Genomic DNA, 23,021 nt, shown 5'->3' on the forward strand with positions numbered 1-23,021 from the left:
AATTAAAACAACCTTCAGATGCAGAGAAAATGCCCAATTTGGTTTGAAGATAGAAGCTCTTCCTGAGTTGTCCAGGACCGCACAGAACTAAAGCTGGGACTCTGAGAGCTCATGTTCACAGCTTCCTTGGACACTAAATTTAACAGATGGGACACTTCAATCCAGGCCACAGTTGTCAAAAACCACAGTTTAAATCAGTCACAGACAACTGTTTCATTCCCCACACTTGCCTGGGTGTAACAACTGCAGGAATGCCTCTGCTTAAATTACACTTGGTGACACCACAGGGAGAGACATGTCTCGGCCACATTCATTCTCCATCCTTTCTGAGCTTCTTTTATAGCAGGGGTCAGTGCCCTTTCCCAAATGGGGTGCCAGGGCACTGAACTGTGCTCTTTTATGGTCCCAGTGTTATGTTGGTGTATATATTCGATCATGGCAAGGTGGGAGGGTGATGAGGTAGGAGGGAGAGGATGGGGTTATACTGAGTGTCACAGAGGGAGTGTTTACCCAAGGATGAGCTAGAGACATGGCAGCCCTGGGTGATGACTTACAAAACTAAATGGTGAAGAGCAGTTATACCTATGGCCCGTGACCTGTGTGCCTGTAATAACCAGTCTATGTATCATCACCTGGTATCCAGCTGCAAGGTACCATCTCCTGCCTTATGGAATCCACTTACGCATCCATCCATCCAGGCATTTACTGAGTGACCACTCTGGGCCCATACACTGTGCCAGGTGCTGGGAACACAGACGTGAATGACATAGTGTCTGCCTTGAAGGAGCTTGGAATCTAGCTCCGAGAGTTCAACTATTAACCCACCCTAGAATGCGCTGTCAATCATTCCACTAAGCACTTGCTGGTGCTTAGCACTGCACCACACTGGTTGATGGAAATGCAGAGTTACAAAGAAAAAAGAGAACCAAGTTGTTGACCTTAAGAAGATCCCAGTATGGTAGCACAGAGAGACAGGCTTCCCCGGTAGCTCAGCTGGTAAAGAATCCACCTGAAATGCATGAGACCCCAGTTTGATTCCTGGGTTGGGAAGATCCCTTGGAGAAGGGATAGGCTACCCGCTCCAGTATTCTTGGGCTTCCCTGATGGCTCAGATGGTAAAGAATCTGCCTGCAATGCAGGAGGCCTGGGTCCGACCCCTGGGTTGGGAAGATCCTCTGGAGGAGGACATGGCAACCCACCCAAGGATTCTTGCCTGAAGAATCCCTGTGAACAGAGGAGCCTGGTGGCTACAGTCCCATGGGATCTCAAAGAGTAGGACACAACTGAGTGACTAAGCACAGCACAGCACATAGTGCGGAGAGAAACATAGACATGTCCATTTGTATTCCATGTGGCTTAGATGAGTGTCCAAGGCACCATCCAACAGAAGATCCTTAGAAGTTGGGAGCAAGGGATCTGGGGGAGGCAGACTCATGTCTGAGATTTGTCTTGTCATATTACCAGGCTTCTAAGAAGGGGCTTGGTAAGCATTTGTTATTTTTGTTTGAGGAATGATCTCTTTCATCACTCCTTTTGCATGAGAAAAAAATGAAACACTTAAGCTAGAGAAATATGAGTGAAATAAAGCAGGGAGGCGTCCTGATGAACAGATTATTGTCTACTTCTGGTTCATGGACTTTGGAGCTTCTTCAGCTGGTCGTCATCCTGTCAGGGCACCCACTATCTTGTACTGGCAGTTCTCAATCTGGAGGTCTCTAAAGGGAGTAACTGGTGCTCTTAAGCTATTTTTTTAAAAAACATTTGTAAAAAGTCTAATAGAAATTGTACATTTGGCCAAGACAAAGCCACAGAAAGCTAAGTACAATATCATGTTTCTTCACTTTTGACTGGAATTATATTAGCTTGGTATGGTTATCTCATGCAGATCTGAAGCACTGAGCAAGTAAAAATTGGGAAAATGAATTATTCCATAATAAATGTAGTTTTGCTAGATAAAAAAATTTTCCAAATGTGGGGCCCACAGGGGAAAGAGTAATAAGAGGGATCCTTAGTGGTGAAAAGGTTGGAAATCACTGGCCTCTACGTCTGGATGCCAAAGTTTGGCTGCATATTCAAAGCCTATGACCACAGAATCCTGGGATTATTGGCAGCTGACACCCCTGATGTGGTTCCTGTTGGAAAAGCAAACATGCTCCCTGCCCAGTTTTCTAAAGTGTTATACATTAACCGGCTCACAAAGCACCATTCACAGGGGGACGGGGTTTTTTTGGATCACGGTTTACTGTGTTTTCGTACCTGCAGTGAAAGAACATTTCAGAGGAAGCATAGGCTTGCCTGAAATCTACAAAGCTATGCTATTTCTGGGCAAGCGCAGAGCTCCTTGTAACTTAACGGGGCTGGAATAAGCTGTCCACACCTTTCGCCTCATCAACAGTTTTCATCCACTACCTCTGAGAATACACATTCCATGAACACACTGGAAACAAGAACATCCATCGGGTATAGGCGAAAGAGGAGGGACTCTGCAGGCTGGCGGGATGGTGTGGGAGGAGATATGGAAGTGGCCTTGTCAAAGAATCATTCCCACTCTTCCCATTGTCTGAAAAAGTTTCCTGGAGGAGGCTCAGAAACGCAGGCGAAAGTAGTGCTGAGGTTTCTGCAGAGAGAAGGAGCTCTCTAAAATATGTATTCTAACCCACATTTGAAATTTTTTTAAGACTGTAATTGTGATAAAATACACATAATATTTACCATCATAATCATTTTTAAGTACAGTTGACCCTCTAACAACACAGGGGTTTGGGGTGCTACACTCCATGCAGTTGAAAATTCAGCCTCCATATCCACAGTTCTGCTTTCACAGATTCAACCAATTGAGAATTATAATCCTGTAACATGTATCTGTTGAGAAAAATATTTGTGTATTAAGTAGACCTGCACAGTTCAGAACAACAAACCCATGTTGTTCAAGGGTCAGCTGTACATGGTTCAGTAGTATTAAGTATATTTACATCGTTCTGAAGCAAATATCCAAAAATTTTTATCTTGCATGACTACAATTCTATGCTAATTAAACAAAAACTTCCACTTTCTCCTGCTCTCAACCCCTGGTAATCACCGTTCTACCTTCTGTTTCTATTAATTTGACTACTTTAGATATGTCATAGAGATGGATCGTACTGGCTTCTTAGTGTAATGCTCTCCAAGTTCATCCATATTTTAGCATGTGTCAGAATTTCCTTCCTTTTTAGGGCTGAATAATACTCCATTCTATATTTATGCCACGTTATGTTTATCCATTTGTCTGTCAGTGGACACTTGGGTTGCTTACACATTTTTTGACTCTTGTGAATAATGTTGCTAAGAACATAAGCATGCAACTATCTCACTGAGCTCCTGCTTTCAATTCTTTTGGATATATACCCATAAGTGGGATTAATGAATCATATGGTAGCCCTATTTTTAATTTTTTGAAGAATTGCCATACTCTTTTCCAGAGTGGCTGCACTACTTTGCATTCCCAGTAGCAATGAATAAGGGTTCCAAATTCTCCAAATCATTGACCAAACTTGTCATTTTCTCTTTGTTTTATATATATATAAAATGATAGCCATCCTAATGTCTGTGAGGGGCTTCCCAGGTGGCTTAATGATTAAGAATCCACCTGCCAAGCAAGAGATGTGAGTTCAATCCCTGGGTCAGGAAGGTCCCCAGGAGAAGGAAATGGCAACACATTCCAGTATTCTTGCTTGAGAAATCCCTCAGACAGAGCAGGAGCTACAGTTCATGGGGCCACAAAAGAGTCAGACACAACTTAGCAACTAAACAACAATGGGTGTGAAGGGGTATCTCACTGTGGTTCTGATCTGCATTTCTCTAGTAGTGATGTTGAGTATTTTTTCATGCATCTGTTGACCACTTGTGTATCCTGTCTATTCGAGTCCTTTTCCCATATTTTAACTGGGTTATTTTGTTGTTGCTGAACTGTAAGAGTTATGTATCCCGCACATTAACCTCCTATCAGATATATAATCTGCAGATATTTTCTTCCATTCCATAGGTTGCCTTTTCACTTTGCTGATTGTGCCCTTTGATACTCCAGCCCACATTTTTAAAGACAAGAAAAATATGATAAAATGAAGAAAGAACTGGCAAGAATGATGCCTCGGGGCCTCATTGGGTGATTTTGCCACGTCATTTGAACTCTGTTCTTGGATTCCAGTCTTCCTGGTGATGTTCCTACCAAGCCTTTTGTACACTGCTTGGTCTTTATCCCATTAGCTCTAGCCTGCTTCTAGAGAGAACATGCCCCATTCTAAGTACCATCTGCCTTTAACACCCCACAACTTTCTTGTTGCTTCTTCCATGCCTGTGAGATCTGCCTTGTCATCCTGCAGTAGCTTCAGCCTTGGGTGTTGTAACACAGCAGCCTCAAATACACTTGCAACCTCTCTGTCATGCCAGGCAGAGACGAGTTTAAACTCTCTGCTTTTATGGCAACCTTCGTGGTGGGACTGAGTGTAGAGGCGGTTTGCTATATGTATCAGAAGTTCTCCAAAATTTGATATATGACCCAGGAAGGCACCCAAAGCCGGTGCTCTGTGACAACCTGGGGGGATGGGGTGGGGAGGGAGGTGGGAGGGCGTTCAGGGTGGGAGGGACACATGTATACCTGTGGCCAATTCATACTGAGGTATGGCAAAAAACCATTACAATATTGTAAATTAATTATCCTCTAATTAAAGTTAATAAAGAAAAATTTAAAACATTAAAATGGCTAAGGTAGTAAATGTTATGTTTTGTGTATTTTACCACAGTAAAAAATACATAGGTGATAACTGAAAAAGAAAAAAAAAAAAAAAGAACATCATTCTATCACTTCCTGACTGTTGACAGGTCATTTCAACTCTCTGAGCCCCTCTTTCCTATTTGTAAACATGAGGATAGCACCTCCCCACCCCTACTCTGCTGGGATTTGGTGAGCCTTGCTTGGGGTAAATCTTGTGGGGTGCTGAGCTCAGTGCCCAGTGCATCTCAGGAGAGCTGGGCTATTGGAAGTTTCTCCTTTTGGGCCTTCAGCCAGAAAGAAGCTCACCCAGCCAGGATGGGGTCCACACAGAGGCTGCACAGCGCTGAGAGGCAGGAACAGAAGTACCTCATTGCCCTTGGCCTCTGGTAGCCCTGTGCCCCAAATAGCCCAGGCTCTGTGAGAGGTTGGCACTGCCCCGGAGAAGCCCCCATGTGTCCCTCTCTTGGTGACACCTTTCTGTGGCCCTCAGATCTCCCTGGCCTGGAGTTCTTTCATCTTGTGACTCATTTCCCTCCAGCCAGAACTAAAACCTTTTCTCCCTCACCTTCCCTCCCTTGGTGAGATTTCATCCTCAACAAGCCCTGTAGGGTCTACTTCCTGTTGGTCTGCACTGCCATGACCCTTGTCCAAGCTGTTATCAGTTCTCTCCTGGATCAAGGATGTCAATGCCCAGGGCAAATGCTCTCCTTATCTCCTGCTCCAGGGTCCCTCCAGTCCAGTCTCTACAGGAAGGCAGCAGGAATGATCTACCTTCAACTTGTATCTGTTCATCTAACTTTCCTGCTTAAAACTTGTAAATACCTCCCTGGGTGCTCTTCAAAGGGGAAGTTCAAACTCCTTAACTTTGCCTACAGGCCTCTGTGCTCTGGCCTCTGTCTAATCTCCACACTCCACAGTGCAGCCATGTTGGAGATCTTTCGGTTGCTCCAACTATCTTTTTTCAGGGCTTTCATATATTCTTTCCCCTTAACCTGGAACCTCTGGCTAACTTTTCTTCATCTGTAAGTCAGTTAAGAAGTCACTTGCTCTGCGAAGGCTCTTCAAACTACTCCTCAGGCTGAATTAGGTGCCCTACAGACGACCCTGCCATTTTGCATTTTCTCATATTACCGTCTCCCCTAGCTAGACTTGGAGCTCTGTGAGGTCAGGAGCCATGTCTATTTACCCCAGAACAGTACTCAGCATGCAGCATGTTGTATGTTGTCAGAAGAATGAATCCCTATTTACCTCTGCAACGTGGTCTTCATCTACTCACTCCCCTGCCCTCCACCTCACTGGAGGACTTTCAGACCCCCAGACACATTGCGCATGGACCAGACCCTTTGATTTTGTGCATACTAGTCTTTCTGGCTGAAATGCCCCAGCTCTCCTCTCCCCCTCCCCCAGTCCTCCTTCACCAAACAAACTCTAACTTGTTGTTGAAACCTCGGCTCAAGTTTCATCTCAGTGAAGCCGATGCCTGAAGGGGATCATTAAATTAAAGATTTATTCTTGGCAGGGTAATTCTTAGCTCATTCTTCATCATTAATGGTTTATTATTCTAGCTCCAATATCTAGCAGCCTTCATCACCCCACCCCAGAGGCCAGACTGCCCCTCCTCTGGGCTCTCCCATCTCCTTGCAGCACCTCCATTATAGCACTTTCTTAAGGCTTTGGGTGATGGGGTTTTGTTTGTTTGCTTAAGTCGGTTGGTTTCATTTACTTTACTTTTGTTTTTTTCCCTGGAGGAGGTAGGAGGACATTATGTGACCTTAACCCTTCTGGCTCCTTGTAAGGGGACCTTGGCTCATTTCTTCAATTAAAAGGAGACATAAATTCTGTCCCCTTCCCCACCCTTTGTCTTCTTGCAGCCAGTGTACCCACTCATTGCTGAGACAAACCAGGGCTGCTTCCCTTTCAGGAAGCATCATTTTTCCAATTAGCCTTTGATTAGAAGCAGTACCATTGCAGCTGGGCTGCTTTTAGTGCCTGCTGGTGATAGGCAGCCTGGTCATATGGAAAGAGCACAGACCCATGAGTCCCCAGTGCTAGCCCATCTCTGTCTCTACCCCAGTATCTGAATGTGGGCAACTTCCCTTCCTTCCCTGGGCCTCACTTTCCTTCTCTTCTGAATGATGGTGGGGTTTGAATGTAATGTTTTGCTACTTAAAGTAAGATCTGTGCACCAGTGGGGCTTCCCTAGTGGCGCAGTGGCAAAGAATTTGCCTGCAATGCAGGAGACGTGGGTTTAATGCCTGGGTCAGGAAGATCCCCTGGAGGAGGAAATGGCAACCCATTGCAGTATTCTTGCCTGGAGAATCCTCATGGACAGAGGAGCCTGGCAGGCTACAGTCCATGGGGTTGCAGAGTCAGACACAACTGAGCAACTGAGCATGCACACCCGCACCACGCACCAGGAGCATGGAACATCCATAGGTAGCTTGTTAGAAATGCAGAATCTGCCCCCAAACCTTGAAAATCAGAGTCTACATTTTAACAAGTTCATCAGGTGTTTCTATCCACAATAAAGTTTGAGGAAGTGCTGGGAACTTCCCAGATGAAAGAATCACTGAGGCTTTTGTTAAACATTCAGTTTCCTTGGCCACTGTTCTGGAGTCCTAATCAAGTGGGACTGGGATGGACTCCCAGAACTTGTATTTGTGACAAGTACCCCGTGTGACTCATATCCCTGGGGAAGTATGAGGAACACTGGGAGAGTGGTTTATAAGGGTTCTTCCACCTTGGACATTCTGCAGTTCTGTATGCAGCTGGTTCATTACTGAGGATAGTCAGAGTGTGTGTGTGTGTGTGTGTGCATGCTCAGTTGTGTCTGACTCTTTGCAACCCCATGGACTGCAGCCTGCCAGGCTCCTCTGTCCATGGAATTTTCCAGGCAAGAATACTGGAGCAGGTTGCCATCTCTTCTCCAGGGGATCGTCCCAACCCAGGGGTCAAACCTGTGTCTCCTGCGTCTCCTGCATTGGCAGGTGGATTCTTTACCACTAGCGCCACCTGGGAAGCTGAGGAGTCAATAGTGGTACAGAATGCAAACCCCTAGGACTTACCCTTCTTTAAATTCGGTAAAGAATTTTCAGAAGCATCTAGGGCTATGCAGGTGGGGGATGGGGTGAAGGAAAAGGGATTACGCAACTGAAGGCAAGTCTTTTTGAGTGGGGAAAAGCAGCAGCCTCCAGTGTTCAAAGAGAAATTAACTGCTTACTCAACACTGTTTGCTTGAAGCAATCAGGCTTGATACAATCAGACTATCTGAAGGACCCTTTTGGAGCACTGAAAGGGAGGATCAGAGACAGAGAGGCAGCGTCTCTCCCATACTGGCAATGGGATCCAGGAGACAGGGCAGACAAGTTAACAAGGAAACCTAGGGAAAGCCTCTCCCGGAAGGGAATCACAATTTCCGAATCCTCAGTGAGGATGTGTGTCCTGACAAGGGATGTTTTCCCATTTGTTGAGTGTATTTATATAAAAACTTTAAGAAAGGTCTAAAAATGAAATCACATTTAGTTATATGTTTAACAAATCACCTTTATTTGGAAAAAGAAAAAAATTACATAAGATCAGGACTGCCCTGGAAAGTCCAGGATAGAAAGTCGCCAGTTTTTCTCCAAGTTAGAATTTGTTTTTCTTATAAATATGCCTTAAGTTCCGTTGCTGGTAGGTTTTGGCTACATCTGAGATTTAGACAGGTGGAGAGAATGTGGAAGGGCATTCAGAGGGTATTTTTCTGGGCAGAGAAAGAAGGGTAGACTCTGTCAGCAATAGTGAAGTGTGAATGAACACAGCATATCCAGGGCTCGAGTCAGGGGTGAGGCGGCTAAGAAGGAGGCTGCTGAGCTGTCCGGAGCTGAGGACCAAGTCTGGTGACAAGGGAAGCCAGGACTGAATTGCTCAAGTCAGGGCTTTCCCTGGGTCGTATTCTCCCATATATCCTGTCGGCCCACAGATCCTGCCGATTCTGTATCAACTGCTCTTTCCTCTCTGCCTCCACTGCGTGCTGCATGCTAAGTTGCTTCAGTCGTGTCTAACTCTTTGCAACCATATAGACTGTGGCCCACCAGGCTCCTCTGTCCATGGAATTCTCCAGGCAAGAATACTGGAGTGGGTTGCCATTTCCTTTTCCAGGGGATCTTCCCAAACTAGGGATTCAACCCACGTGTCTTATATCTCCTGCTTTGGCGGGTGGGTTCTTTACCAGTAGCGCCACCTGAGAAGCCCTGCCTCCACTGCTCTGGCCTTGATTTAGGTTCCCTCATGTCTCCATCTGGATTCTAACAACAGCTGCAAAGATCCACTCTCAGTATGTCTTTATGTATGCAGGGTTGTTTTTTTTTTTTTTTTTTCTCTCAAGCTCGAAAGGGCTTTCTCCAGAAAACTGAATATATAAGAGATCTTATCAAAGTTAACTGCCTCCTGAGTCTTTGTTCTACTAGACAAAGATGCAAACCCCTCTAACTTAAATGATCCATGAGCTCATAGATGCTACTTAGGTGCTCACCGAGTCCTTGTGAAAAGGAAGTGGAATTCACAAAGGTAGGGGTTCTCAAACTAGAGAGGTTCCCAGAAACTGCCAGTTGTGGTGGGTGGTTTAGTCACTCAGTTGTGTCCCACTCTTTGCGACCCCATGGACTGTAGCCCATCAGGCTCCTCTGTCCAATAGCTCAGTCAGAAGAGAATCTGCCTGCCAGAGCAGGAGACCAGGTTTCGATCCCTGGGTCAGGAAGATACCCTGGAGAAGGAAATGGCAACCCACTCCAGTATTCTTGCCTGGAGTGAGCTATCAGGGAATCCTCCAGAGGGCTTATAAAAACAGGAATTTCTGGGCCCCACCTCCCCAGTTTTTGGTCCAGTGGAGGTGGTGTGGGACCTGAGGATTTGCATTTCTGGCAAGTGCCTGGGTGATGCTGATGCTTTGTGAGCACTTGAAGATAAAAAGGAGAAGGCAATGGAACCCCACTCCAGTACTCTTGCCTGGAAAATCCCATGGATGGAGGGGCCTGGTGGGCTGCAGCCCATGGGATTGCTAAGAGTCAGACATGACTGAGCGACTTCACTTTCACTTTTCACTTTCATGCATTGGAGAAGGAAATGGCAACCTGCTCCAGTGTTCTTGCCTGGAGAATCCCAGGGACGGGGGAGCCTAGTGGGAGGCCGTCTATGGGGTCGCATAGAGTCGGACACGACTGAAGCAACTTAGCAGCAGCAGCAGCAGAAGATAAAAACCCAGTTTTATCTCTATATCCCCATGGTCTTTGCATAGGGCCACTGTTGAAAGAGGGCTTCCCAGGTGGCACTTGTGGTAAAGAACCCGCCTGTCAATCCAAGAGATGTAAGAGATGCGGGTTCAATCCCTGGATCAGGAAGATCCCCTGGAAGAGGGCATGGCAACCCATTCTAGTATTCTTGCCTGGAGAATCCCATGGACAGAGGAGCCTGGTGGGCTATGGTCCATAGGATCATAGAGTTGGACATGACTGAAGAGACTTACCTTGGAAGATAGTGACATTGTGAGAAATCAGCAATGAGAAGGGGATGAAGACTGGCCTGGCCAGTCTGATTGTTAGATCTTTCCTTTGGATTAGAATCACTAAGAAGTCCTCCCCATATACTTTCATTGTCTCCACCAAAGTGATGGTCACAGGGCTAGTTGAAAAAATACTGATTGGACAAAGCATTCCTAATCATCTCAATCCTTGGGAATACCTAGGATACTGGCAGTTTGCTTCGCCAAACACAGGTCAGATGCAAGCTGCAGGGTTGACCCTCATGGTGAGGTTAGTCAAACTATTTTCCAGGATCTCTGCTTCCTCTTTCTGTGCCCTTTCCTCCCTCCCTCCCTCTCCATCAATCTCTTCACAAGCCCAACACCTTGTGTTCTGTTAATAAAATCCTAACTGAGAAAAATACTCAATTAGTCATTTATGCCTGAAAGTGAATAAGATACGTAGGTGTTCCCTCTCCTTGAGAGTAGCTGCAGATCAACTCTTGGAGAGAGAAAAGCCACACTGTCAAGGAATTGCAGGCAGCAGGAAAAAGTGTTTTGAAGGAACCCATATGGAATCTTTTCTTGGGCCTCTGAAATAATCGCAGTACTAGAAGTGACCACCTATTCTGATGGCATGGACTAAACTTGGCTTATGCATCATTAAACATAAAGAGGTCATTTGATTCCTGCTCAACTCCGGAAGGGAGATCTGAGACCTTACATGTTGTAAATGTGCAGTGCTGTTAATTATGGTCTTTCCATCCCACATTGACCCTCAACTTCCCTATCTGTAAAATTAAGGGGTTGGACAAAATAATGTCTAAGTTTTTTTGTCAGCTTGGACATTTTGTGGTTATATGATCATCGGTTCAATGCTTCAAAAAAAAAAAAAACAGAGAGAATGTCAGCCAGAAATATTGAAATCGAATTTTATTTTTGGAAAATGACATTACACACATCTTGCAAATGTACACAGAAATGAGCATGAGATGAAGAACAGAGCTTGAGAGCCAAAATGATTGCAAGAGCAGCTCTGTGGCTGCCCAGTACCGAACGCTGTGAATCTGCAGCATTCACAGTTCACAACACGTTTCACACATGGAGAACTTCTCTAAGCTTTGAAGTCCTCTGACCAAAGAAAGCCCTCATCAAATTGTGGAGGGAGGAAGAGGGATATTAACAGGCACAGGAGATGAAAAGGGTCTGCTCCAGCTGGTTTACATGGGCCTCACCAAACCTACCAGTCCAAGTGGGAACAGCAAACCATAGAGGAGTATGCCTTCTTGGAACACTGCTTTTGCATCTCAGCCTAAGAGCAGGCTGGGAATTGCCTGGGAAACTGACAGCAGTGCACATAAACCCATGTCCTTGTCTTTTCTCACTGTAACTATTCTAAAGGGGCAGCTAAAAATCCCTAAATATCTATTGTCTTTCTCTTTTTCTAAAAAATAATTATTGGTCGTTGGTCAAGCATAACCTTCTGAGAGCCTCTGAATATCTCAACACTGCTGCAAGGATAAGTGTTGCCCACTGTGTTTCGATTATGGGTGATTCTGTGAATTATTCAATTTGCAATGTCATCAAATTGCCAAAGAGGCTCCCAATTTGCCACTGATTTTTATTCAAAGGTGAGCTGAGTCTTTGATCACAATGCCATTCCTTGAGAAATGGTCAATAACTGCTGAGAGACCATTGAGAAATGTCTTTCTTTCCTCCCCCCTTCTGGTTTGTTTGTTCTTTGCTGACTTTACTTGGCAAAAATTATTGGGCCTTAAATCAGTTATTTACAACCATAAGACATCTGGGAGCAGGGGGAGGGAGAAGGCAAGGGAGGGAAGAGGGACCACAAGGAAGAATATATTCTTTTCAGAGGTTAAAATGAGTTATTTAAGAAATGTGATGTACAATAATACCATGCATTTACTCTCCAAAGCTAGTCACTAGCAAGCTAACGCCTCTAACACTACAACCACCAATTACAGCTGTTTTGCTACAGTAACTGAGTTCTAACTACAGCTATAGGGTAGAAAGGGTGGGCTGTTCCATTTTGAACTTTATCCCTTTGAAAATGGCCATAAAAGCATTTTCTGTACAAGTTTAATGGCACAAAAAGGTGACTGAAAACATTGTAAAGAACTTACCACACATGAGAAATGCAAAATTCAATCAAAACATGCATTAGTTGTGTACAAGTCATAAGGGATCATTGGCTTCAAGCTGCAATATATTACAGGACCATACATTGGAGACATTTTGGTGTAACCTCTTACTTGCTCAAATCCCTTTAAGAGAACTTAAAAAGAAATGGCATTGGAAAGGGCATTCCATAAGGTCTTGCTAAGCAGTGACATTCCCAAGGGCTATGCACCCTGTTGAATAAATTAGCACCTGCAGGATGGCTTCTTTAGTGTCATTAATTACTTTTATATGGATTGCCTGCATGGGATCATGAAGAATTGGCATCAATAGTAAATGTTTAGGTGGATTTAGTAACAGAAGGAAAAATAAAATTTAATTATGTGAATGCTTCTGTTTATATTGTGGAATTGCTAAACACCCTTAACATTTAAACCAATCCCAATTGCCTGTAAGTTTAGCTTTAAAAAATTCAACATTTGGCAAGCCTTAGTGTTTATAAGATTATTGTGGAGAGCTTATTGTATAACAGTAAAAGTTAAAACAAACTGCCCCCCACCCCACCCAACACCCCTGTCCAGCCAAACCATATGACAGGAGAAATTACCTGTGGTCTCTCACTATATTATATTGCAGCTTTTAAAATTATGAGCAGATTAAACAAAATCAATTCATAGTATTTAGCTGGTATGAATCCATAGGTGGATTTTTCTGTTCAGCTGATTATTTTTCTGAGCATACTTCACTGCACTACAAAATTGTGGACTAAAATGAAACACAAAGTATTCTGTACAATGCTTGGAAGGCAAAGACTCAAAGATATGTGAGCTATAATGAAACTGTGTGTGAGGATCTGCTTCAGTGAATTACAACTGAAAATGTTGGAGAAAGGGCCAGGCTCGGATTGCTCCCCACCAACAGACTTCTAACGGGACTCTCGTAGGATCAGGGCTCATTAAGTCTGGAAATAACTACTCATCACCAAGGCAAAATCACAGGGCTAAGAAGAGGTATATATTCAATAGTTAGATAAGGAGGAAGGAAAAATTAAAAGAGAGAGAGAGAATTGCAGAGGACAAAGGATAGATGTCTATAATGTGGAAAGTATAAAACTGAGAGCAAATATGGTGAAGTAGAGAGAGAAAGAAAAGACTGAGATACACAGGGGAGGTAAGGTAGAGAGTGGCAAAAAAACATTGATTTCCTCAGATTATTAACCTAGAAATGAGAAGTTCCAATACTTTAAAGTCTTCATCTTAGTTTACAAGATGTTTGCTCTGACTTCTCTGTGCCACCTTTCCTTGCCCAACTAGACTGTCCTTTTCTTGGGAGCAGGAAGATGCCTTAATTCCCGATGAGAATTCTATACCCCCCAGCCCCCAGCATCCAAGGTAAGACAAGATAGCTTCTGATTCCAGAAGATGTTGAAGCCTATAAACTAAGGAATAAAATGTTAGCCAGTTAGAAGGGGTAGGTGATTCAAGAGTCTTGTCATATGATAACCAGTGTCACACTAGGAGGCCTGAAAATAAGCAAGAAGCTTATTTACACTCAACTCAAAAGATTGAATGCAAAGATCACACTAGAACTGTGGGGATAGAGACAAGTTTGGAGACCAGAGTAGGAGAGACAGAGGAAGAAATCACCCTTTCCTGAAGAGATAGGAGGAGCAGAATTCTTTAGCCAGATATACTGAAAGGTTGACTGATGGAGAAGCCTTCTTGTCTCTGAAAAGAAAAAGAAGAAGGGGCTAGGTGAAGCTGTTAAGTTTCAGCCCATAGTACGTTGCCTGCTGGAGCCAGTGCTCTGCGGGTTTAGAAATGCATTTTCTTTCCTGAAGATGTGTCTTGCCTGCTCTGTAGCAAGAACCTCCAGCCTTATATCTACTAGGTAAGTGAGTTCTGCTAGACAGAGGAAGAATAGAATTGGGAATTCGTTTTTAAGAAATGATTTGTGTTGTCTCAGTCCATTATCATGCCACTTAGAGCTGACTAAGGGCAATCCATTGAGTGTTAACATCATCAAACTGGGTCTGGGCCACCCAAAGCCAGAGAACCTGCTGGAGATGTATCTCTAGCCAAAAGGTAGGTGAGCGGAATCAAGGCAGTATCCTTGTTCCAGGTGGTCACACCTGTAACGAAGAGTCAACCCTGCATGGGATCATAGAACTGTGGATGAAGCTACATATGGGGTCTCCTTCTTGGGCAGAGGCAGAGTGTAACAGCCTCAAAGTTTCACATCAGGAGAGAGACCCAGGAAGCCCAACAATTGTAAGGCTCCATGGCTACATAGGAGGTCTCAGGTCATTTCTGGCATGTCAATTGCTAGGTCTTTATTCTCTCTAGGTTCCCAGTACTAAAACATTAGGACTCTAACCCCTTGCTAGTCCCAGATGAGCTTCAAAACACTGATGGTTTACTTAGGAAGCCAGCCTAGGCCTCTAGGTCAAATCCCTTAATGCAATGACAATACAAGAGTGAGGCCTGGTCTTAGAAATCCAAATGACTTCATGTGGCCAAGGACAGGTTCCAGTGGCTTTAAAAGAAAGAAATATGCATGTTTTTTTATTTCCATGGTAAACTGGACAGTAGGGGGAGGTCATTCAAACACCACTATCCCACTGTATCTGTCTGGGAAAGTCCCTTGGCACAGATGTTTTTGAGGAGCATTGAGCTGGGGGAACATTCTCATCAGTGTGCTGGAGCTCATCTTGGAGACATGGCATGCTTGTACCCTTGTCCAAGGGAGATGTGTGTGTGTGTGTGTGTGTGTGTGTTTAAGATAAGCTATTCAGAAATAAATCTGAGGGGGATTAGGGACACGTCCATCCAGAGTACTAAAGGGACTAAGAAGCTGATGTAATTTTGACCAAGGCAAACATTCGATTGCTGGCCTAAGACTTGGGTTGGGTGGCTCAAAGAAGAATCTGGAGATTCAAACCTGCTCTTCTTGCCTTCTTCCGATAACAACACATTTCCTTTAAGGTTCCTTGATTACCACTGAGGGAGGAGGAGAAGCAACAAGGAGAGAGAATTTCCAGAGGAGTGGGGTAAGCCTGGAAGGAGGTCTTTCAGAACTAAACTGATGAATACCTAGTTCCCAGGAAGAACCTCACTGTGGGGAAAGCTACATGTTCAGACCCCGTTGCCCTGGTTTCTGCCATGGAAGGCAAAATACTGTAGAGTAATTAGTCTTCAATTAAATAAAAAAACAAATCATTGTCAGGGAATGGTGCTGTGCTGTGCTTGGTTGCTTCAGTCGTGTTCGACTCTTTGTGACCCCATGGACTGTAGCCTGACAGGCTCCTCTGTCCATGCGGATTCTTCAGGCAAGAATGCTGGAGTGGGTTGCCATGCCCTCCTCCAGGCCAGGGAATGGTAGCCACACTCATTTAAAAAATACTGAAAAGTCATCTCAGAAAGTCAGGATAAACAAAGCTATTATTTCTCCCTCTCTCCCTCCCTTCTTTCCTTCTTTCCTTCTCCTGCTCTAGAAACAAGAAACATTTACCTCAGCCTACAAAGACCAACCCGTATGAGATGAGACGAAGTGAACTGACAGGAGAAACCAGTCTTCCCCCATCCCATTTGAACAGAGCAGGAGCTCTGGGGACTGTTCTGAGGACTCCTCAAGGTGGGCAGGGATCCCAGGTGCTTGATGGACGAGGGCAGCAACCCCACTATTCCTATTGGTCCTCAATGCCTGCTTCTCTCTGGGGACATCTGCAGTCCATGTGGATGGCAACCATGTGAATATAGGGAGAAAGAGCTGTATTAGGTTGGTGGGTGGATTTCCCACTGAGATCAGGGCAGCAGCATATGGCTCCAAGATGCAACATGACCCTGGGAAAGAATTCTCAGGAGCCTAGTGGAAGGCAATACAGTTCAGTGGGAAAGGCCTTGGAATGAGAGCCAGGAGATGTGGGTTCTAATCCCAGCCCTGCCCCTAGCCAGCTGTGTGACCTTGGGGAAATTACTTTACTACTGCATCTCCGTTCCTGGCCTGAAAATGAGGAATTTGTAGTAATGATATGATCTGAAGATTCCTTCCAGCTTGAAAACTGTATGATTCAGTCTAGGCTAATACTAAAGTCTGTAAGGACACAAAGCAGTCATGCTAATGGCTATCCTTTCCAAAACAGTGAAGAGAAAAGGACCTTTTCTCTCAATTTACCCCTAGTTAACACTACTTATGAAGTTGTTCAGCCCAGCCCCATATATACATTTTCCCCTTCTTTGTCCCTATTTCTATTTCTGTAAGGGAGAAAAATCAGGAGGTAGGAACAAGCAATAGATGGATTGTGTGTGTGTGTGCATGTGTGTCTAAGAGGGAGGGAGAATGCGGGGAGTGGTGGCAAATCCTCGCTGACTGACTTGCTATTTGCTGACTGTGCAGAAGGTAATACAACAGGACATTTGTGGTAAAACTGGATTGGGTAAAATTGAGAATGAATGACAGGACTGAAGGAGCTCAGTAACAACCAGATTTTTTCTCTTTTGCCTTGAAAATGGGCCAATTTAAAATGCAGTTGTTAAAGGCTTGAAGTTTGAACTAGACCAAAGTCCCCTAAAGTGGCAGTACAGAAACATTTCCTTATTATTTATTTTTTGAAAGATAGAAATTCTATTATTATTATAGACGATAATAATAGAAATGCATTGATTATTATAGAAGGTTGAAAGATCATTCTGAGGAAAATATGGCCACTGAATATTTTCTAATGGTACATGTGGCACAAGCAAGGTAACGCTCAGAGAGGTAGCCTAGGGTGTGGACATAAGGAAATCTGAGTTTCTCCTCTGGTCCTGCTCTTTACCAGATGGTCATTTGGCTGCCTCAGCCTGCCTTTCATCTTAAATTGAAGGAATTGGACTAAATGATATCTAGAGAAAGACTGGGTGGAATCTTTGGGGAATCTGGTCTGCAATTTAGATACTGACCTCCTACCATTCTCTACAGCCTCCAACCCAAGTACCATTTTTTCCTAGTTAACTACAAATTTTTCTGGGAGGCACTAAGCAAAACTTTAGCTTCCAGAAAGAAGTAGCGGGTAAGTAAAATGGGCTTCTTAATGATTTCTAACAGCTTACAAATAAAGGAGAGTGGGCAAAAAGAGATTCTTATACTTTGGGGTTTTTCAATGACCAGTTTTACCAGGAGTCAGTACCACCATCATCTGGATTTTCCTTGTAGCTAAGGACATCTGAAGCTTGTCTTGGGGCATCTGATCTAACCCTTCCATCAGTGCATTTCCTGCTACACAGTGCACATCAGCAATGCCATAAAGTTGCCACTGATTAATGTCAGGGTGTCCTGTAATATCTCCTAAATATGAATCAGTTATGTGTGTGCGCATGCATGCATGTGTGCACGTGCGCGCGCGCGCACACACACACACACACACACACACACACCCCAAGCTCATTCCAGTTAAAGCAGAGGAACAAATGCAAGTCATTCAATAGCCAAACAGCAGCTTGACTTTGAATGTTGCACCTTTCCAACTATCTGAACAATTACTTCATATCTGCTAAAAGCAAACACAGAATTGGCATGCATGGCTTTTACTTAAATTTAGTTGTCTTTGCCATTATGGGCTATGATTATAGACAAAAAGCAGTGTTATGAACCTGTACCTCAAAGACTGAGAACTATTTCAAATGATCAGTCCTTATAGCAAAGAGAAAGGATTCTGTGTCTTCAGTATGAAATATCAGGAATATAGATAAAAAAGAGCTGCTTAAAATATGCCGTAACATTTCATTTAAAATATAATTAGAATGTCTGGTCCACATTGAAATTATTAATGTAAGCATAACTGTTAAAAAGTTATCAAAAGACTGATTCTATTGAATTGGCCTCTGCTATTCATTTTGTTTTTTTTTGTTTGTTTTTTTTTTTTTTCCTGGAAGTTTCTGTTTGGCAGTGACAGCATGATTTCTAAACTACATTATTCTTCTGCATTTTTTTTTTTTTGGTAAATTTTCTGCATGTGTTTTTTAGACAAAAGAAAAATCACCAGTTTATAAAAAAGGAGCCTGAAGAGTTTGCTCCCGAAATACAGACACAAGTTTTTATAAAAAGGATATTGGTTTCTTGCTATAAAAAGCGACTGAAAGGTGTCAGACCTGAAAACAAATTCTCACAGTGTTTTCAGTGTTGGCTGTTTACAAGGCATTCAATAGAACAGAGATAGATGGATACCATAGAGTTTGTGTCCTAACTCGCTAGGTTAGACAGCCTCTTAGAGGGCCCAGGTATATGAAAGTCCCTCACCCCCAACTGTTATTAATTGCTTATCGACTCTAAATTGCCCCAGTGGAGATGTTGACAAGGAATTCACTGTGCTTTATAAACACTATTGAAATGTCTACAGTGTTTTCCAATTTTGCCTAGTCTCTTTAACCTATCCTACACCAAGGTCCTAAGCCTTTGGTGTCAGAATGACAAGTTGCTGGTGTTTCTCCCCCTTGGCAGCCAGAATTAGTGCTAAACGACAAACTAGAGTTTCAATCAGGAGTGAAGTGCCAGGCTGGGGAGCTGCCTTGCCGTCCTCCCAGGATCCTCCAGCTTTCTTGAGATGGGGAGACAAGGGACGCTTATGTTTGTCACTCTTGGAGTTGCCAATGCTTTTCCCCTCCGCACCCCCACACACATCTTAAGTGCTATGTGTGTAAACAACTCTCTGCAGAGGGAAGACTGTCACAGATGAGGAAAGCGAGATGGGGGAAAATAATGCGGGTGCCTAAGGATCCAATAGAAAGATCATGGACTAGTACATTTTGCATCCCTGGAAAGTTACCCCCAAAAGGATGGTTATCAATCTATCTCTTGTAACTGGTAACTGTGGATCAGTGGCCCAGAGGAGAAATCACAGGAAAATAAACCCAAAATATTACAGTGTGTTTTTAAAAGTAACAACAACAACAAAATAAAAATTTGAAAGCACCAATAGCCCTGTTGGACACTTGAGCAGAAGTACCCTATTGTAACGGTAAGCTTGCATTTGTACTCTGGACTCTCTCCTCCTTCACATGGAATCACCAAGTGAGTCTGAGTCATCCAAGGACAGAGGCAGGTACAGGTCCTGTAAGATAAGAGATAAAGTTAATTCTCCTTTTCTTAACACTTTGGGCTCTGCAATGGGCAAGATTACGTGACTGCTTTTTTTTAAACTAACATTTTCTCTAATTGTTATTTTGAAATTAGATTCACAGGAATTTGAAGTACAAGGAGGTAGCTTTGCACAATGTATCCTTCATTCAATTTCCCACAATGGTAACAATCTTGCAGTTTTCCATGCATTCATGTATGTGGATGTGTGTGTGCGTATGTGTGTATAGTGTAGTCATATGTGACTTTATCATATGTATATATTTGTATGACCATCATGACAGTCAAGATACAGAACTGTAGCCTCACCAAAGGGCTCCTGCATGTTACCCCTTTATAGCCACATCCACTCCTCCCCCATCCCTAAGCCTTGGGAAACAGTGTTCTGTTTTCCATCGCTACAATTTTGTCATTTCAGATGTTATATAAATGGAAGCATACAGTATATAACCTTTTGAGATTGGCTTTTCCCATCAGCATAATTCCCTGGAGATTCATCAAGCTGCTGCCTATAAGAGTAGTTCACTCCTTTATATTGCTGAGCAACATTCCATGGATGTACCACCGTTTATTTAACCATTCATTGGTTGAAGGACATGTGGGATGATTCCAGTTGTAGGCTATTATAAATAATACAGCTATAAACATCATGTACAGGTTTTTGTGTCGACATAGTTTTCACTTCTCTGGGAGAAATGCTCAAGAGTACAATTTATAAGTTGTATATTAATTATATGTTTAGTTTGGTAAAGACTGCCATATTGTTTTCCAGAGTAACAGTACCATTTACAGTCTCACCAGAAAAATATTAGTGATCTAGTTTATTCACATTGCCACCAGTATTTGGTGTTTTCACCACTTTTTATTTTAGCCAGTCTTGTGGGATTGTAATGATATCCCATTGTGGTTTTAATTTGCATTTCCCTGATGTTAAACTAACTAATGATGTTAAACATCTTTTCATGTGCATAATTGACATCGATAATTTCTCCTGAGTTCAGTTGAAGAAAACATTCCTCAGAAGTGTTTCTTCATGTCTTTTATTCATTTTTAACTGGATTTTTCTTATTGTTGAGTTTTAACAGTTATTTTTATATTCTATATATGGCTTTGGTTAAATACATGGCTTGCAGTCTGTAGCTTATCTTTTCATAACTTTTGCATAGTCTTTGAGAGCAAAAATTATTAATTTTTATGAGGTCCAATTTGTCTAATTTATCATTTTTTCTTTTACAGGTTGCACTTTTTGTTGTAATATCTAAGAACTCTAGCCAAACATCAGAAGATTTCCTCCTGTATTTCATTTCTAAATGTTTTACATTTACAATTATAATCCATCTTTTAGTTAATTTTTATGTAAGATGTGAGGTTTAGGTTGGGATTTTTTTTTTTTTTTGCCTAAGGATATCCAATTCCTCCAGCACTACTTATTGAAAAAGTTATCTTTCTTCTACTCATTGACTTTCGCACCTTTGTCAAAAATCAGTTGTAGATATATAAGTGGATTCATTTCAGACTTCCAGAGAGCTGCCAGACCCTGAACAAATGGATAACCCCAAAAATGTACCCCATCACCTAATTCCAATTTATTTCTTAATACTTCCATTTCCCACCAATAACTAGGATTCATGACTCCAATACTGCCCCAAGTCTTGTTTATGTCTTGAGGAGATGGGATGATATAGCAAAGGTTTTTTCCACTGTTCCCAGAGCTCTATTTGGAGATCCTTGTGATTACTTGTAGACTTACTTCCCATACGGTCTAAGTCAGTGCTTTTCAAATCTCTCTCTCTCTCAGTCTCTCTCTTTCTCACTTCTTGTTTAAATTTTCTATTCAAATGAAAATTTTCTTGGAAGCCAAATACATGAGACAAATGGAAGCGTAGTTGTTTTGGTCAAATCAGACATGGGGGAGGCAGAATCTCATCCATCCCCAAATGAAGTACCGTTTAAAAACCACTCTTTTCATTTACATTATCAGCAAGATACTAAAGGAAACTGGAAATTTGAGGGTCAAGTCTCTGGGTGATTAAGAGGCTGTCTTTGGTATACACACAGAACTTCAGTAGAGAACTGTCTAAGAGAATTAGAGAATGAAACTTCTCCTTGAGGTAAAAGAAAAAGTAAAGATGATGAAGGGGGACAAGAATAGGGAGGAGAGGGACTTATTTATCTAACATTGAGAATGGTTTTTGCTGAGAAAGGATAGGAAGTCTGTTAGGCCACTTAGAATGGAAACAGAAGTAAAGTATACTCAGGAATCTGAGGGTGTAGTTAAGTAGTACTCTGACACTGAATAAGTCTTTAAGTCTTGGTTTCTTCATCAAGAAAATGCAGAATGTACAATCTGTAAGGTCTCTACCAACTCTGAGGACACTCAAAGAAAGACTGAATCATTAAAACACATACACATACACACACACACACAACAAAGGCAACTATAGCAAATGGATTCACTTCTCACCAACCTGCCATCCCTACACTGTAAATCAGGGGTTGGAAAACTTTTTCTGTAGAGGGCTTGCTGACAATAGGAGAGCAATAAAAACATGTAGAATGGAGTTGGGGCAAAGTGGCATACTATGGAGTTGCATCTCTGAAGGGGTTTAGTTCTCCAGAAATTGAGTAGAGTGAAAATTGGACATAGTCAAAGTATCTTTGAGCCTTAGACTTTAAGAATAGTGGAGAGACTCTCTAAAAATCTGATCCTGCATAAATGCAGTAACACTGGAAAAAATTGTCAAAATCAACATTTTCAGAACTCCAGAAATTAACCAAAGGCTTGCAACAACCCCAAAAGTATTTCTTCAAGAAAAATGGCTGACTCTCAGTAAGAATAACAAAGTTTGTGGTGCTTTAACTGGTCCTATTTCCATTCTCTCTCTCCCTAGCTCCAGGATATATTTGCAAACCAACAGCCTCAGAACTACAGTATCTGAAAAATAGCGACCTAGACACCACTAGAGGATGCAGAATGGAACTGGAGTTCCCCCCAATGCCATATTTCCAGACAACTGTCACTATTTGACCTGTCAGTTGATTCCCACTTATGGGGCTCTTCTTTATTTGACCTGACTCAGAGCACACTCACTGTGAACAGCCTTTACAGGCAGCATTAATCAATTGCAATTGTTTAAAATCACAGCTGCCTGATGTGGGGGAAACAGCTGGGGCAAATGAAGCTGCTCAAAACCTTAAAAGGAAAAGCTGGAGAATTCATGTCCATAGGGGACTTTGAAAATCTCTGACAATATTTCCAGGAATCTCTAGGGCCAGGCACATGTTCAGGGTGTATTCTCAAAAAGGACCTGAGAAATTCTTAATCTCTCACTTCTGGTTGGCCTTGAGGCCTTGAACAAACAGCAAGTGAAGGCTAAGGCAAGCCGCCTGACAGCATTGAAATCAGGCTCCAACACACACACACACACACACACAGCCCTTCAGCAGAGGCCAGGAGACTTACTGAATCAAAGTATTTAAGGAAATCTAGCAAAATTATCCTTCAAGAATGAAGAAGAAATC

General features: G+C 42.8%; 1 protein-coding gene across 1 annotated transcript in view; it reads right to left on the reverse strand.

Moving 5' to 3' along the window:
* Positions 1 to 11,165: 11,165 nt before the first annotated feature.
* The window catches only part of DCX (doublecortin), a 403,487-nt gene continuing 391,631 nt past the window's right edge, over positions 11,166 to 23,021 (reverse strand). Inside the window, exon 11 of the mRNA XM_070365902.1 lies at positions 11,166 to 19,473. Within this exon, the coding sequence (XP_070222003.1) occupies positions 19,417 to 19,473 (57 nt within the window). The 3' untranslated portion in view covers positions 11,166 to 19,416. The remainder of the gene's footprint in view (positions 19,474 to 23,021) is intronic.

The sequence above is a fragment of the Bos mutus genome, chromosome X (genome assembly GCF_027580195.1).
Source record: "Bos mutus isolate GX-2022 chromosome X, NWIPB_WYAK_1.1, whole genome shotgun sequence".
NCBI lineage: Eukaryota > Metazoa > Chordata > Mammalia > Artiodactyla > Bovidae > Bos > Bos mutus.